Consider the following 18,939-nt stretch of genomic DNA (forward strand, 5'->3'; position numbering starts at 1 on the left):
GCAAAAAAATCATACCCCAGAACCGGTCCCATCCACCACCATCCCCGGTCTAATTTGACACCCCACGCCCCCCCCCCCCCATCTCGTGCCAGGGTTGAAGCCCTCGGAATCGGATTCGAAGCATTCTCACACCGGCAAGGCCTGCGGCTATTTCACTCTTAAAGGACCTAGTGTCCTATAACTTAAGGATAATGTAATCAAACAAGCTTCGTTTGCAGCAAGGTAGAGTTAAACTTCTCCCCGCGGGCATGCAATCGGATTACTGTACTTGCATTTCTTTAAAGACCACCTGTGTTTTTTTGTGGCTTGCCGGAAACAAGCCGCTGCGACCTTGCAAATCGATGCTGCCTCAGGAGGGAAACACACGCCTGGCTGCAAATGTGGCCTGCGTGAATTATGTTCTGCAGGCCTCTACAATGGCAACTCGTTTCTTAGTTTTGGAATCTCAGCCAAATTTTATTTGTGGACCTTTTTGATTGAGATTATTTGTCCGAACTATTTTCATTATCAGCCTACAGCCCAGTGGCCTATGCGTTTTTTTTGTTTTAACACTGTAAAATTATCTTCCTAGAAATTGGTTTTGATTGTTGTTGTTGTAACACTGGGAAGCCAGCGCACATGCACGCGCCGGTCTCCCTATGGCTTTGAAATTAAATGTCCAAATATGGTCACTGCATCATAGGCCCTGTGCTGTGTTTTGTTTGTTTAAACTTCTGCGTCTCCTCCCCCCTCCGTTTGTGACAACAATGAGCTGTGCTTTGAGGCACAGGGGTCGTTTGGGAACAAACTTAAAGTGGTGAAGATGGTCACGTAAAAAAAGTAAGCTAGAAAAAAACCCACCAGGCTGTGCAACAAAAAGAAAAACTTGCCCAAATTACTCGTACATTCAAATATATTAACCTTAAATGAGCCTTCAAATTAAATAAATGGAACGATGCACTCGCGCACGCACAAAGTTTAAAAAATTAAGTCACATTGGGAATGGTTAGTGTTTTTATGAGTCATGCAATGATGCTTTAAAAAAAAAGGGAATTAACAAAAAATGTGAACTTTAAGATCTTTGTGGAAATGAGTGTGGCTATTTTTTTTCGTCTCAAAATTTTTGGGTTCTCAAAATTGGCCATTTTGGGTGAAAAACTAAATGTATGCATTTCGTTGTTGAATACGCTGGGTAAGTCGATTGTAAAAGTATGCAAAAAAGTTTGCATCGGTCTTTATCAAAATCGTATTCAAGGTAAAATGTGCTTGGATTATATACTATTGCACGGTTTAAAAGTTGGTAATTGTGCCCAAAAAAATATGGCATTAAAAAAATGTCTATACTTAGTTGATTAAACGGTATTGTATATTCCGATAATCGAATACAAATTTGAATGTCAGTGCAAGAGCCAATCATAAATTACTTATCACTATTTTATGGGATGGGTTTCTTAAATTTTGTCATGGCATTTTCTGTCCTCTCCTAAATACAAAACGTTGTCATTGCATGCAGGATGTTATATTTAGTGTGATTTTAAAAAAAACTGGTTACTCTTTTTTCCAAAGTGGAATGCAAGCTTTAAGATTTTGATTTGTGTGTGTTTATTTAAATGATAAAATAGTTTAATAACCACCATCACTGTGCATCGGTATGCACTCTTTACCACTATGACCTACACTTACTTCCTGTGCCTTTAACTACAGCAATTAACCCCCCGTCCCTTCGTACACCCACAAATTGGCCAATGGTGAGATGAAAAAAACAACCTAAAACAGAATGAATACAAAAGTAAAGGGAGAATTAATAATACAAACAAAACAAAATAAACCAACAACGGCTGTAATAACAAACACCGGAATCTCATCAATTACTCATTGGTAGCAACAGTTTGTTCTGCGTTCACTGTCAGCTCGATGCCCTCCACCGCATTTTCGGATGCCCCTTGTTTCTCTGACGCTGCCGGTTTGGCATCGGCGACCGCCTTGATTTCCGGAGCGGCCACCCCGGCCGCCGGAGGATCCGCTTTGCTGTCGCTCGCCGCCTTGCCCTTCCCGTCGGCGGCCGCCTTGCCCTCTCCAGCCTTGCCCGGGCTCTCCGCCTGCGCCGCTACCGCCTCCGTCGCCGACTCCTTGGCCGGCGTGGCCGGCGACGTCACCACCGTCGGGGGGTTCGGCGGCTTCGCCGAGCCGCCCTCTCCGGCGGCTCCGGAGTCGGCCTCGGCTCCTTTCGGCTCCTCCTTCTTCTTCTCCTCTCCCTTGGCCTCCTCTTTGCCGCTCGCCGCCGCGGCCCCCTCCTCGGCCTTCGGCTTCTGCTCGTCGGGTTTGGCGTCGGCGGCCGCTTTGTCGTCGGCCTTGTCGGCGCCCGGGGAATTCTTGACGCCGTCTTCGGCGGGCGAAGCGGCGCCGTCGGACGTCTTTCCGTCCTCCTTGCTCTCCTGCGCTTCCGTCTTGCTCTCCTCGCCGCTCTTCTCGCCCTCCTTGTCCTTGGCCTCGCTCACGTCGTAGCCCTTTTTCTTCTTGCTCAGCTTGCCGCCCATGGTGCCGACGATGCCGGTCTGCGGGGGGGGGGGGGCAGTGGGCACAGCGGCAAGGCGATGGTGAGTTCACCGGTAGCGCCGTGATGTCAGCGCTCTCTCCACAAGGGCAGACTCAACAACGATGCGCTTCACGTGTTGCGCCGCATCTCGAAGGGTTTATCGTGCAAAACGAATGCTCAAAAGGTTTGCAACGTACGATAACAACCAATTACTGTTCAAAGAAACATGCAAACAAATAGAATTTAACTATATAATCATGCTGGTGGCACTTGACTCATTATAAATTGAAGCACTGATCCAAGCTCTCACAAAACAAGGCCTAATAAAAAAATGGAAAAATCTAATAATGGACAATGACAACGACAATTCAATAGAAGCTGAACAAAGCGCACAAAGAAACATTGGCATAGCGCATGCTTGGATTTGCACCGAGAGATACAAATTGGAACACGGATCAGAAAACAAATACAAAATTAGAGACGTCATATAGACAATTGAAATAAGTAAAAGGGCTTGGCAGGACACATGGCTAGAAGGGATGATGATAGCTGATTGCCGAGACTAACGATGAAGTGGCATCCAATGGAGAGAGAGGATGCCCTGGAGCACGGAACTCGCCGTGGTGGTGAGATGTTAACTCCCTCGCCTGGTATACATGTGGGTTCCATCACGAACCTGACGCCTGCTGCATATTCGGAGTTTGCATGTCTCTCTCCCCCCCCCCCCCGTGGTCACGTGGATTTTTCTCCGGGTCCTCCGGTTTTTCCCTCCACACTTAGAATCAACGTGCATTGAGAGTATTTGGCTATGGAGATGGAGCAATAAGAGAGAGTTTGTGACATGGCAGGACTTTGAGGGATGGTGTCGGTGTGGTGACCCCTTCATCCAGCATGGTTCATGATGATAATTAGAGTAAAAATTAAGCAACCGCAGACTCAAATATCGGTGATTTACTACTGACAATAATCATAATAATTTACATTTTTAAAATATTTTTTTTATTGCCTGCAACAACTAAATTAACGTTCAGCCATTTCTTTTTACCACTGACAATGATGATAATCTTGTTCATGACAACCATCATTTTTATAATAATTTAACATGAACATGATCTTTGCTCAGAAACAGCAAGCTCTACAAAATAAATGTAATTACACATTTACACGTAAATATAAAAAAGCAACGGCAATTATTTAATCGGCAAAAGGGGACTCAACATTCGGTGATTTTCTACTGATGATTAGTTTAATGGTAATAAATTCAAATTATTTAGTTTTGCGTATTCATTGGAGGTTGGGCCATCGACTTGCTACGTGAGAGAACCCGGTCTCATCACACGCCACTTGAATCCAAATTCAAACCGAAGATCCCAGTGGCGCTGGTTCAGCACTCGGAGACTTGAGCCACATCAAACACATTCCTGCGGAGGGAGCTGGTAGGAACGTTGGGTTGCTCGGTCAATGGCCAGGGTCAACGGCGGCGTGGTGTATTCCGCAAATATGCCCGACTGTGAGGGTGAGCACAAGCCGGCGTGAGTAGGTTAAACGTTGAGTTTTATAAGGGCACCAAGGGGTGACCAGCCCCTCCCCACCCAGCCCCACCCTCCCCGCCCAGCCCCTCCCTACCCTCCCCACCCAGCCCCTCCCTACCCTCCCCAACCAGCCCCACCCTCCCCAACCAGCCCCACCCAGCCCCTCCCCACCCAGCCCCTCCCCACCCTCCCCTCTCCAACCAGCCCCACCCCTCCCATTTTTGGATGCACGATGGACGGACACAATAATCCCCTGTGGGCTGGTGAAACCAGGAGGTTCCTACCAGTAAAAAACAATCACCATCATCAGCCAGGATCAATCCATAGCTGGATGAAATGCAAAACAAGCAGGATGAAGGAGGTCCCCCTACTCTTAAGATCGAACATGTCAAGCGCGGTTACAGAAGCTGGAAAACCCCACGCACTCAAACTCTACACAGATAGTCTATCACCAAACTATTTCATGTACTGCCTGTTACAAGCACGTTGCTGCCCAGCAGAGTTAGCAGCTGAACCACATCTTGACTCCATCTATCCATGATCCACTAACCCCACCTCCCAAGTCACAAGATTACCGAGGCATGAATCACCACCATACCCGGGAATTGGAAATGAACTATGATATAATGCAAAGTGATGGTGATGATGCTTTTTCAATCATTATAATGGATTGCCGATCACTTATTTTTGGTGCTGGAAAAACAATGCAGGTGGTGACAGTTGTGAAGCTGACGAAGGTGGTGGTAGTAGTAGTAGGTCGGCGGTCGTAATGCTTGTGGTAACGATGGCAATGAAAGCGACAATTATGGTTTTTAAATGGCGATGAACACTATGGTCATGGTGATGATGATGAATGTGGCGAGTGATAGTGGTGATGGTCATGGTGATGAATGTGGCGAGTGATAGTGGTGATGGTCATGGTGATGATGATGATGAATGTGGCGAGTGATAGTGGTGATGGCGATGGTCATGGTGGCGACTTATCGTGGCGACAATGAGAGACGTTCCGAATATGTAAACAAGTGAGTGAAAGGCCCACACGTCTCCATAATGAGAGCCCATGCCACGGGGTGTCATCGACCCAGAGAGTCTCACAATTATGGCTTTGTTTTATGTTTGACAGGAAAACATTTGCACGGTGATCTATGCCGATCAATTCCGGCCCGACTTCAATAGACAGTTAACACCCACGATTGATTGGGCCCACGTGACAGATACGAACCCCGATCATGCATATGCTTCTTTTGTATCACACAAAGGCGGCGATTGACGCACCGAGGAGTTGCACACTGCCTCCCATCTCGTGTACACAATTCCAGAGGGGCGATAAGATTCAAGTTCCACCGATCGAACCTTGGAACCCCAATGAAAACACCCAGCGCCCTCGCACAATTCTTATGGCAGGTGGGTGGGTGAATGGCCGAGATCGGATCGCCCATCGCTGCTGCCGCCGCCTCTGCTACTGGACAAGATGAGCAAACATTCGCTGGGTGTAAAAATCACCAACTCAATGCGCGTAAATAAATCTCTCGTTTCAAAAATTAATCTATCTTCCAAAAATGTATCTCTTAAAAGGTTAACATTTAAATGTATGTTTGGCAGCACAACGTCGCATATTCTAACATCGCATATCCGACCTGACCAATTAACCGTTCACAAGCGGTTCAGTTTTTGTGCCCTTTGTAACTGTCATTTTCTATAGATGTTCACATATACAACCTTTTAACATATGCGCACTTGCCTCATTCCACCAGCGAGTCAGACACGTAACGTTTGACTGTAAGACGCACATTCAGTCCTACCATGTGGACATGCAGCTCTTTAATGAACTCAATGTAAGCTTGACCCATATAAAGCAGGTCTGACTATGCTCAAGCTCAAAAAAGAAAACCGGTCCAGAACTTGCCAACTTAAATCAATTCTGCTGGGAAATAAACGTTGAAATGTAAAGGGCAATAATCAGAAGCATTTATGATTCAAACTAGAACATAATTGGACCTAAAGGCCCCTAGGCTACCATATAGCAAACAACGCAGAGACATCGTGTTGATTTTTAAGCCAAGCGAGTGGGCTTTGGTCGGACACGTCCACTGAAGGTACGATTGGTCAATGGACGGGACTAGCGATGGAATGGCAGTGCGAGGTGTCCACCGAGGAGATGGAGCCTATTGGAGTGGCTCACGTACAGAAGAAACGAGATAAAAACTGTGACATCGCAGCACCGCGCGTGATCCACTCGAGAGTGGAGAAGCTTCCTGCGACAGTGGAGAGGGAGACTGTGGGCTGACGATGATTTCAGATGCGCATATTAACTTTAGAAAAATGTTTTTGAAAACCACAAACGTATTGCTGGGTGCAGCACAGATGGTGCTGTGGTAGAGGCAGGGGAGTCAGCTAAACACATTTTTGTGAAATGCTTCAGTTTGTTATTCGGTTTTTGTGCTGGTACCCAGGCTGAAACTATAACATCACTAAACTTTAAACCCCAGTTTTTAAATATTCGTCATCCTTCGACCCAGGCGATTCATTGAACCGTCTCAATTCACGGCGATAGTTACAGTTTAGGATACATTTCTGTTTAAAGCTTTATTGTTTTATTTTTTTTATTTCCCTTCTACATGACTTTACCCAAAGAACCAAGAATATTTGAGGATATAATTAAGTTTGCCTTGCTGGTATCGTCTCTCTTGACTGTGCCGTCGGTCTCGTCTTCACCATGCACCAACTACGAAGTTGGTGCGTCATCTCAAAATCGGTCTAATTTTTCTGTTGGATCCATCCTGTCTCGTCTGTACCCACTCTATCCGCTGTGCGGTTAAGCATCATTCGTACTCCATTTACTCATCTGTAATGCCTGACCTGTACCGTCGTTTTTAATGTCCCTTGAACTGCCCGTCGAATCTGTACCGTCCCGCTCGCACCGTTTATGCCGTCACATCTGCGATGTGTCTGCACGGCATCATCGTTTGTCCTGCGCATCTCATCGGTGCTATTTAGCTTACACTGCCCGCACAATCAGCAATGTTTCGCTCCCTTTTCGTTCGTACTATTTATTGTTCATTCTGACCAAACACCTCAAGGAACATTTGCAGTAATAAAGATGATAAAATCTTACGCTCACGATGCATGCATGAGCATAGCAGTCCATTTGAATCGATTAATCATTACATCTACTGGTTTAATCCTGAGTGATGCCCAGACATAGACTCGCAATCTCGGCAGTGTTGGCACACTATAATACTTGATTTATCTTCAGCTAGCTTCAAATATTATATGTAAATAAGTAGTAATCTTCATTCGTGACCAGGTGGCAGCACATTGAGCATACAAGTTCATTTTTCAAAGGAGACCTGGAATCACAATAAACTAGTTTAAAAAAGTTTTTTTGTAAACAACGGTTTTATTAACAACTTCGTTTAACTCGCGGTCTTTGAGAAGTTCGTCAACGGCGCCTGAGATACACGCGGCGCCTGCTTCTTGTGCGAGCCGATTCCACAGTTTAGGGACCGCTGTTTCTGACCGACACAAATATATATAAATAATAAGGCGTCCATATAAAATGTAAATTGCGAATTAATTGATTGATGCCGATTTTGGTACAGGCATGCATTGTCACCAGATCTGAATACGCGTGGAAAACGTGGAATTGATTGGACAACGGGAAGTAGACGAAATTTTGATTACAAGATTTGACCACGACAAACAGAGGAATCAGGTAAAACCGTTGAAAAACCTCCGCACTTTTCGTCTCACCGTGGCCAATAAAAATTGGTACCACTTTGTGGGAAATCAACATCAATTAACCAGACACAGTGTCTTGGCCCCTGCCATAGAAATGCCGAATTTCCACCACCGTTGTCACTGCCCCATGTCTGTTTTGAAGAGAGTGAACACCCATTTTAGCTCAAATCATAAAATAACAAAATATTGCCAATAAAAAAAAACACATTCGACATGAACTCAGGAACTCTACTGCTCGATTGAAGCCCGATAAAAAAGTTATCCTATTTTTGGTTTTTATTATTTTACGCTATTACTTTGAGTAAACTCTACTACATGACTCATGCGATAAGTGAGACAGTGTGCACATAAACGCATGCCGGGGGTCTTGTGACACAGCCCACGCACTCCCTGCCATTGGGGAGAGGGGATTGGGGGTGGGGTATGAATGATTAACAGAGGTCTGCCGCCAGAGAAGCAATAAATTACTGGAAAAGGCAGGAAAAAAATCATGCATACGCGTGGATTACTGCAAATTTCAGATTATAAAATGCACCTTTTCCACCGCTGCATTTTAAAGAAATCCAGAAAATGGCACATTGTCCTCTGGAAGACTAACCTCCCATGTTCACTAGGAGACGTATCTTGAGGAGTACCCTTGGCTTATCTGGCCGTTCACCAGCATCGAGTCAACAGAGCCGGACTTTGCTGATGAGAAACTGCGTGTCAAAACGAGCCTAGGTTTTCTTGTATTGAATCATTTCTGCTGAAATTATGGACTACCATAATGTGGTGGGGGACCGCCGCTGGGTTGTGTAAAAAAATACCGTTATGTGGAGACAAGATATGAAAGGAAACCATTGTCTGCTCATCCATTTCCCCATTTTAAAGCAGCACATTCAAAATCATCTGCCGGAAGACCAATTCTCAATAACGACCGTTTTCTCTGGATTGTAAAAACACGTTTCAAAAAAATGATACCATTGTTTGGGGCAAGTCTTACTTTGTGAAGTATCTTATAATCCCAAAAAACATCAGTTACGCTTTCCAACATGCAATGGTCCTCGGAAGTATATAATTATCAGCACGGAAGCGGCGATGGCAAAAACCATGCTTGCATATTTGCAAATAGTCCCTTTTGGTTTGGTCAATGCGTTCATGAATGTGGCTTTCTCCACTGTTAGTAGCCAACAGCAACACGACTTGACGCTAGAGTTCTATTCGCATTGGGTTATCGTGACCCCGCCACGTTACAGACAAGACAGCAAAGAGAGCTACTGCACTTTCAACTTTGGTTGGGAAAACATGAAAAAAATGGCCTCACCACGCAACGCTCACTCAGGAATCCCAAGTGAATTCCTGGAGCTCATATAACCAAACGCAGACGCTCTCCCGTGATGAGACAAAAGGTCTGAAAAACAGCGGGAGATGAAACCCAAAACATGCTGCTGTTTGCGAGGACGGGGAGCTGAAAAAAACTATGCCACTGGGGTTTTTTTTATCGAAGTGGGGGCGACATTAATGTGTAACCATTTTCGCTGTTTATTCCAAAAATAGGGTGGAATGCACCTCAATTAGTTGGGATTTCCGCATGACCAAAACAGCTGACAATGAGTCACGGCCAATGTGTTTTTTTAAAACATATTGAACGCATAAAGGATGACTGCACGATATATAAAAACAAGCTGCATCAACTTAATGTTGGGTTCCACTGTTTTTTACAAACTCCTCTTGTGTTGAACACAATAACAGTTTAACCTTGAGGCCTTTGTCAATTTACTCTGGATGAAAGGATCCGCATGCCGTGGGAGATTATTGGACCATACTTCGCCGCACTTGTTAGGGGAGGGTTGATAAAGAGAGGGACGGGATACAGGACTAGTTTAGAGATCCACTTACCGCTGATGGTAGCTGTGGTTATGAATTGATATCGAGTTACTGGGTTGTATGTGCTTGCCATTGCACCACGACTCCCCCCTCATACCATCACAATGTCCTCTATTTACCCAGAAAAGGTCCCAATGAGTTTTCGTGACTCATGACTCCTGATGATTCATTCACAAGTCTAATGGCTAATTTTCAGAAGAGGGCCTTCATTGTGATGTTTGGCTAAATCGATTTACTTGAGTGTATGGAATGTAAGAGGAAACTGGATTAACCATAGACCACCCATGCCTCCAAGGTGAGATGACTCAAAGCGCTGCACAGATGGGTTCAATAATTAATTTCATGCACTGCTATATCCTGGCCACCCTGTAGCCCAAGTAAACAACAGCCGGTATTCCCAGGTAGGTTCCCATCTGAGTACTTACCAGGATAAACCTGCTCAGCTTCCAAGATCAAATACACTTCGCGTGAAAAGAGAATGTGTTATGGATGACCAAATTTAAAATCTGTGCACCGCAGTCCACGTGAATTCGTGTACATTTTTCCCCATTGTATTCTCAGACGTTGACAACTCTCGTCCTAAGTACACATGGTGGCATTAGTTTATACCGACGTGTCTAAACATCTCCGATTAAGACTAGCTTTACTATTTGTTGCAGCAAACTCACCCCCCCCCCCAGAAAAACACGTATGAGCAATAGGCTTTGCGGGGGAGGAAACCAGAGAAAAGCCACCATGAACACGAAGGCATAACAACCAAAAAACACTTCAGTAAAACATTTGTTGTATATAAAATCGTGTAATGCGAGAACTGGTTTCTGTTTACACAGGGGGTGATTATGTTTATCAGGGCACATCTAAAAACCCTTCCATAACTCCTGTTTTTAAACTTCTCACTATCTGGCCTCGTGGCATTCCATCCATGGCACTTCGACTCATAACTGTAATTTAGCAAGCTCAGGTCCATACTGTATTTTGGATCAACTCATTCCAGAATTTCTCAGGAGTTGATCAAATCGGTACTGCTTGGTGAACAACAGGCTTAGGTGGTGGACTGGCGCCCGCCATAGGAATGTGGAATCTCCACTAATGTCTCAGGGCTGACCACACAAGAGTACCACCACATGCTCAATGCTGCAAAACATACTTTGACATTTTTTACTGATTACAGTACATCACTTGTACCATTATCACCAGAAGGAAGCGGGTGCCTTGGGTATTGGCGGTGAGCTGTGCACGAATAGCTTCGTAAAATTACACCAAAAATCATCGACCAAACTACAGGGAAACAAGTCAAGCCTCCAATAGAGGAAAGACGGATTTGACGAGTGACATTATTTCACAGCACGTTCCGATTCTACTTGTTCTGCTTTCAGAAGAATAAAGCTGGACAGCTCTCTGATGTGATTTCTGGCTGCAGTTATCGGCACGATATCTGGCATTTTTCTCCACGTGCTTCTTCATAAGCGGAGTTCATGGCGGCTGCACATTTCTAGACTCGGCTATGGCGTCGCTGGCTGCTGCCGTTCGCCATGCGATGCGGATTCATCAGCTTCGTCAATCGAGCACAAGTAGCTTCCCAAGTCGGTTCCTGAAGAAGATCCCAGCACGGGGAGCGAACAACACATGCGGCGCAATCCGTAAACACATCGGACGGAGCCGCTTTTCGTGCCCATGCGCAAAACCACGCAGAAAAACAACGCAAACACCAACATCCTTCCCATGCTCGTCTCGTGCCACATTTATTTGTGCACGCAAATAAATAATGAATAACATTGTTTGCAAAAGCCATCGGGCCCACACAGCATTCTGGTGGGCAGGGGGGGATGGGTGCATCTTATCTGTCGCGCTGGTGCAGTACAAGCAACCCCCGGCTGGGTTTCATCAACAATCGGCGTCTCAGCAGGAGAAACAGGAGGGCCGACCTAGAACATTCCGTGCAAGTCAGTTGCAGACTAATGAAGCTGTACACGCGCACAGATTGGTGTGGCTCTCGTGTGTCATTGTTTGCAAAATCTCAGCAACAGGGGTGGGGAGAGACGGCAGTGATTGCCCGCCTGGCTTTGTTGAACTATTTACTCAACCGAAGATAAATAATCTATGGGCACAGCACTTGTGAGCTCGTAAAGCACGTTGCTAGGAATGCATTCCTTCGGTGGCAAGTGGCTTCCATAGCAATATTTGGCGATGGTCAAACAACAACAAAACTGCTTCAGAAAAAATTTACACGTTGCAGTTTTTGGAACGTTACGAGCGTCGATTTGCTTCCTAAGCGCGCCGTTAAATCTCCGTGAGCAGGGCAACGATGCCAGCTTGAAGCAATTACGGCGTTGGTAGAGAGTGTGTAACTACAATAGCATCTGTTGGCTATGCGCGTGTCTGCTGCTCTAAGCCCTGAGAACACAAGGGAGCATGCGTTCTTCGTTTTGCTGCGGGGACCAAGTGTCCCCCCCCCTCCGACATATTTTCGGTGGCATGTCCGACATGTGGGTGCGGTGGACCTACCAAGTTGGCCGCAAACGCAGATGACATTATTTTTATTTTATTCAAATCCAATCAACCAAACCCGGCGATTACTTTCATCAACTAACAATCAACTTGTATCTCGAGTCAAGACGATTGCGTCTGATCACACACGATCATGCGCAAAACCAAATCAGGCAACTGCGACTACCCAACCCATCATCTTGTGGATGTTTTTAACCTTTTAACGTTTCACTTCTCCGGCGATTCCGAGGACTTGTCACGATCCACGGTCACACACCGAATCAAGGAGCAGCTCTGAAATTGCCTCGTTTCAACGTCTCGTTTGCTCCGTCAGTCTCAGTCTAACATTAGCATATCGTTCCATTCTGTCATCGTGTTTTAAGCAAAGTCAAGCGTTTTGAGCCAAGGCGCTCTTATAAATATACATCAGATTAGATTTACATATCATTTTCATAAATTATTAATGCTCTAATTGCCACATGCTCATGCACCGTGAGCATAAATCGATTGTAATCCTGGAGTCCGTGCATCGCCCCATGAAAACTGGATTACAAGGGATGGGGGGGGGGATTACTTAAAATGCAACAGCAACGCAAGCTAACATTTTCAGCATCGCCAGCCACATAACAGCAGCACGTTGTGTATAAATAATCTGTTTTCCAATGCAGAGGTGACGAGGTTGAGATAATACAGAGCTGAAATTAGAGGAAAAAAATTATGCTCTTTTGTGCAGTCATTGGCGACCGCTCTGACACCATCAAACTCACTGCACTAGAGATCCCGGTCACATCACGGGTGGCTGGCCATATCCGAGAGCCCAGAGACTCAGCCATGCCAACGCATTGCTCCGGCATGGCCATCATTATCCCCTTAATCCGCGTGGCTACCTCAACAGTGCCGCGCGGCACGGCTTGAAACCCACAGAGAGCGACAGGACACCAGGTCTGGCACTCACACTGCGGACAAAACATTCTTTGTTGTAAAACCTTGCATTCTCACACAAATGTACTTTATTCCTCAGTTGATCAAACATTGCCCTTCAGGCTAGCTCCTTTGAGCAAGTTCAAATCAGAGGCAGGCGTCAACTCGGCCCATTGTCCCTCCAGGGTTGATAAAAAAAAACGTAACACTTTAGGGACCCATCTTCTTGGTTCTTTCGGAAAAGTCACGTAGAAGGGAAATAATAAAAATAAAACATAAAATACAATTCTCACGACGTTTCGGCCACAACGCAAGCAGCCGTCCTCAGGTGAAGAACAGGTCTGTCGGAAAGACAGCGTCTGAATCATTCAGATGCTGTCTTTCCGACTTTACCGAAAGAACCAAGAAGATGAATCCCTGCAGTCACGAAAACTTTAAATCAAAACTTTAGAGACCGTTAAACAACAGTGAGGATGAAGCAACCCCTGCCAAGGTAACGTGGAATTTCCCTCAGCTGGTGCAGAAACACGGAGACTGATCTAAAAAAATTGATTTAAAGCTCGAAAGTGTGCTCAGAAGCATGGAGAGATACATGCTTGGAATTGAGACGGGTAAGGAAACAGATTAGAAAAGATGCAGATTAGGCATCACATTTACTCGCGAGTGGGCTTGGGCAAACCACATCTCAAGAGATGACGGCTGGCAGGCCGTCCACCACAGAGATGGAGCAATGAGATCAGCAGCTCTGTGCAGGCGCTCGGGTGGATCGTTGCATCGCGTGACCACGAAAGACGTCGACGGCTCGGGGGGGGGGGGGGGCGCTGGTGGCGTGTGGCCTCCATCCAGCAGCGGACGATGCCGACGGTGCAGCAGGACCACCAAAATAGGTTGCCGACCGCCCGGGTTCTCAAGATTCTGAGCAGAAACGCGCTCGGCCGTTTGCGAGTGGCGACGGTCGACGGGGCGAGCGGAGGGAACGTCAGCGGAGGCGAGCGAGGGCGTGACATTTTGGCCGTCGTTAGCGCTGCCCGATGACATCAGTCGGCCTCGGCTGGGCCCCCGTCGTCACGGCAACGCAGATGCGCTCAGCTAAAAATCAATAGGTGTAATCAAAACGCTGCTAGGGCGCCAGCAGGGGCCAGAGGGCGTTACCACGGTCCTGAAATTTTTCGTTTGTTATCTCGCCAAAAGAAAAATGTTGACGAATTGCAGCTTGACCGTAGGTTTTTCTGCTTCTTCTGTTCACGGCACCCGACCCTTGCCTGTCTTGTCACAGTGAACAATTACCGACTCGATTATTTTCCCGTCCAATTATAGAGTTGTTGAATTTATGGCACGGCCGGAAACTTTACGACAGTTCCTGAGAAATGTACACAATATCCTCTTCTCCTGGCGCACACGTGTATCAAAATTGATGATCCGAGAAGAAAACGATCATATTTGTCTTTCCCTCCCCCACAATTGTATTACAATTGTGCTATTGGAATCATATCAGGAGGGGATGAAGAATCCATTTGGAAATTGCCAAGTAATGACTGCGGAAGATCTCATTCGTGGGACTTCCCAAAAATCCATCAAGAATCCTTTTTTAAATGCAAGTGACAGCGGTTGCACTTTCCCAGACTGGCTCGTGACCGTCAAAACCAATATTTGTACCGCTCAGAAATGTAATTTAGCAAAATAAAATTGGAAAAACCAAAGTTTACATAAGGATTGCTTTTGTGACTGGGCCGGGTTAATCATTGGCAACTGCTCAGATTTGAACCCAGGATATCAGCCGACCCCTGGACCACGCAGATTATTTTTTTAGTCATCTGGCTTTCATATATTTTTTTTAAAGGACTCCTAACCTTGGACATGGGAAACCCATAGCATAAATACATTACAGCAGACGGGGGTTCATCAGGGCATTTTCCAGGGAATTAAAATTAACGATTTTAAATCAGAGACTGCGAGGAAATGAATCCAAGCTAACTTGACACCCCTGTGCTTGGCCAGCTGAGCAATCGGCTAACGGCACGCACATCTTGTAAAACCTCCGATCCGTTTCGATTTTTAGTGAAAAGAGTGCATTGAATTAATAATAAATTAATATTCAGCATTTTGCTTAAGGGCCTCCCCCACACCTGGGTTAATGGGGATATGTTTAACCAAACAGTACCACCGTGGTCAGTGCTAGTGGTGGTGGGGGGTGGGAAGCAAGACCAGTTCCAGATATCACTTGCCACTGATGTTAGTCGTGGCTTGGATTTGAACTCATTTTGCCAGGTGCATAGTTACCCTTGCAAGGGCATCACCGAATCTCAACTCGTTTGCGACCCTTGCAATTGGCACAAGACTGTTTTTTTTAAGAATGAAAAGTAATTATGATAATGCACGCCTTTAATATAGCGATTCCGAGGAGTGGGTGGATCAAATGGAGATAGAATTTGCACGAGGCTGCCTGCACTGCAATTGCGTGTTTGTACGTTACTGCACAGCAAACGGGTCTCTGACAGGTGATGTGTAAGTGGAGTTTAAGTATCCTTCTCTGGTATGCATGGGGTTTTCTTCTGGCTCTCCGATTTCCTCCAGCATGCATAAAATACTGAATACTAAATCGCACCAAACATCCCAAGATGGACCCTTCCTGAACAAACAAAAAAAACGAGTCTACAAACTGTGAGGCTTTCCTGAATAGACACGGATTAAATTACGTATTCCGGCTGCAGCTTGACATTATTGCCATTGTTATATTTCATGGTCCGAGTGGATGAAACGGTCTTATGGGTTTTTCTGACACCGATCCCCGACATGGAAAGCTTGCAACACTGCCATTTGCTATCGCTGTGCATTTCAATGCAAGGATTGTTTTTTTCGAAATATATTTATATATTTTTGTCACACCGCCTCTGCTTGCGAGGCGTAGGCGTACAGCAATAACTATTCCCATCACGTGCCGCACTGCGCTCCGTGCACAGCTCATTAAACCAACATCTTACATTGAATGCACTGATAAATGAATGAATGCGGCGAGAAATGAATGAATTAATGAAAAATCTCTTGCAAATAAATAACCCGACTAGCCTCGGTAGCCATAACGGGTCAATTATTTATTTTTTGCACCGACATCAAATTTAACAATTGAACGTGGAAAAAAAGAATTGCCTCTCTGCTGTCGTGCCTAATACCATAATGGCATAATCCAAATGTCAAAATAGGTTTACTGCCGAAACCATCAGCAGACGATAAGCAAAATGCGCCGAGTAGGCTCTGGAACTTTTTGTTGTCGCTAAATCTATCATTTCGCCTGCCAATGTTTTCCACTGTGCGGAGCCACAGTGAAAGATTTGGACGCATGCCCCTCATTGGCACAATGCACGTCGCCAGTCAATGCAGCCCCCCGTCAGTACAGCCCACGCTGCTAGCGACCATGCGACGGCATTGCTTTGGCAAAAGGAGGCGACCACGCCCATCGTGGGTCTTCTGTTCTCTCCGTGAGAGCAATTGGGGGGGGGGGCACCGCTTGGTAGAGTGGCTTTAATGATCGAGCCAATTTTTCTACAGGTACAATGTTACTCAATGTGACTGCAATTGTGATGGACTCTGGGTAGCACGGCGTTTTAATGATGAATAGAGGACACTCACGCTTGGGTAAAAAATATTGATACCAAAGACTGAGATTACAGAAATAAATAAATATTATCTCGTGTAATGTACAGCACTTCATCAATCCACTGCTAAACGTAGACCTCCCCACACATTTCAGTCACAGGGAGCTGCAGACGAATGGAAAAAAACTGGGCTTGATAAATAATAAACCATCAAATACGGAATACTTGTACGTATGGAACATTGATATTTCTCACGTGAAGAGAGATGTAGCAATGGCTCGCTGATGCAGGTGAAAGTGAAATATAATTTCACAGACAAGGCCAGCTTGCTGGAATGTTCAGCAAAAAAAATATTAGTTAAATGATGTTATTTTACAAAACATATTGTGAAACCCATTGCATTAACTGCATGTGCGGTATAAGGAGAGGCTTTGGGAAATTTTGCTAAATACCTTCTATGAAAATTCTGGATGATAATTACGCTATATGTGTTGCTAATCCTGGAACGCTAATTACAGATTAGAGGGATGATTTTTTCCAGCCCCTAATTGTGCAAGGACTTGATAATCTAATGTTCAATGCATTTCCTCTGCTAATCAGTATGAACACATCAAACATCGGTCTCTCCGCCATTGTGCCATCCACCAGTTAGCACATCATTAGATCATATTAGTCTCCTTGGATATTTCTGAAATCACACATGCAAGCACGCATGTGTTGTTTTAGATATTTTACCACGTGCAAATATTGCTGTGTTAAGAAATACATGTGCATTCACCAATGGAGCATTTTAATCACCTTAATATTTTTAGATAAACATTTGCTATGATTCCACATCATCAGCAAGGATCAATCCACTGATAGATGAAAACCTCCCCCAAAGCTGTAGCCATCTATTAGATTTTATTATTTGTATATGTTAGATTATGATTTTCTGTAATTTGCATACCATATCAAATCATGATTTTACAGGTAGCGTTAAGTTAAATTGACAAATACAATATAGGAGTCAATATAAAAAAAACATCTGAAATTTCAGGCAAATAAAAGCATACTGGGTACGTGTCTTCTCTGGTTCCCAAAGCACATTGCAAAGATAAAAACAAATATTTCAGCTAATGAAATAAAGGAGAAATATAGAAAAAATCGTCTAAATGCATTAACAAATGTGCGTAAATGTCATGGGGTGAAACACCACAAAAAAAACGTATACATATACTCTTTGGTTTAACTGGAAAATTACTGCACAAACAGGCGAATGAGATGGCTCAAATGGACGACATAAATGTGGCATCTCGGATTTAAATGTTGTCTCCAGACATATAACAGACCGTAGCATCGAGAAATATCCAACCCATTTAGTGACAACGGTGCACATAAAATGGCTGGAAGGAAAATATTAATGAATTAACCTTTTTATCACGTCGATAATAAAACGCCGATAAAAATGAGACAAATAAATTATGGCCAAAGGGACATGCAACGGTGGTGGACACGGATTGGTAAAGCAGAAAAAAACCCGGTAAAAAATAAAATAAAATGTAAGGAGACATGAGCTGCGTGTGAATTATATCCACAAGCCCCGTCTGCTGTATCTCGCTTGGTTACTGCAAAAAAAAACCCGCCTCGTTTAATTTTCGAAAAATCCTGCCAGTAACCTTCTCGCGTTCCTCATCTTAATTCGCTAACCATTGCATTTTCTGTTACATATTAAAAAACCAACAACAGTCGCTAAGAAGGCAATAAGCCTTGCAAAGAGCAATTCGCCGTAAAATAATCACCGACCACAATAAAACAATGGGGCGATATTTTTTTATTTAATTAGCGCAAAAAGACCGCTGTAGAAAAAGCGCAACGCACGCATATAATCTCCCCCCACCTCCTCCTCTGCCTTAAAACACACACACAATACGCTTGCTAAAACGTGTGCTTCGCGAGCAAAATCAACATTCTGGCGGTAAGAATAACCGTGTTAAAATTGCGTGCTTAGCGGATCGTCCTTTGCGTACCTTGTAACACAGAAAGCGCTCGCAGAGTTTTCTCGTCTCTCGCTGCCTCTCCTCTCGCCCGACGATGGCAGCAGGGCAAGAGCTGCAATTCTCAAAATGGCTCGAGAACGAAGAGAGAGAGAGGGGGGAGGAGGAGGTTCGGTGGAAGAAGAAGCAAAAAAAAATCTACGGGGCGTGAGATTTAAAATAAATAAAGCAAAGCGTGAGGGAGGGAGGGGGACGTGAGGGAGGAAACGATAGGGGGTGGGTGGTGGTGGTGCAGCAGCAGAGGATTT

The 18,939-nt window shown here is 44.9% G+C and overlaps 1 protein-coding gene across 1 annotated transcript; it reads right to left on the reverse strand.

Moving 5' to 3' along the window:
• Positions 1–568: 568 nt before the first annotated feature.
• Positions 569–18,859, reverse strand: LOC144732342 (uncharacterized). Its single transcript, XM_078613821.1, has 2 exons — positions 18,665–18,859; positions 569–2,534 (listed from the first exon to the last, which is right to left on the reverse strand). Exon 2 carries the CDS (start codon positions 2,514–2,516, stop codon positions 1,848–1,850), a length of 669 nt encoding a protein of 222 aa, XP_078469947.1. The 5' UTR covers positions 2,517–2,534; positions 18,665–18,859; the 3' UTR covers positions 569–1,847.
• Between the last annotated feature and the right edge of the window lie 80 nt (positions 18,860–18,939).

Source organism: Lampetra planeri, chromosome 42 (assembly GCF_965212315.1).
Source record: "Lampetra planeri chromosome 42, kcLamPlan1.2.h2, whole genome shotgun sequence".
Classification (NCBI taxonomy): domain Eukaryota; kingdom Metazoa; phylum Chordata; class Hyperoartia; order Petromyzontiformes; family Petromyzontidae; genus Lampetra; species Lampetra planeri.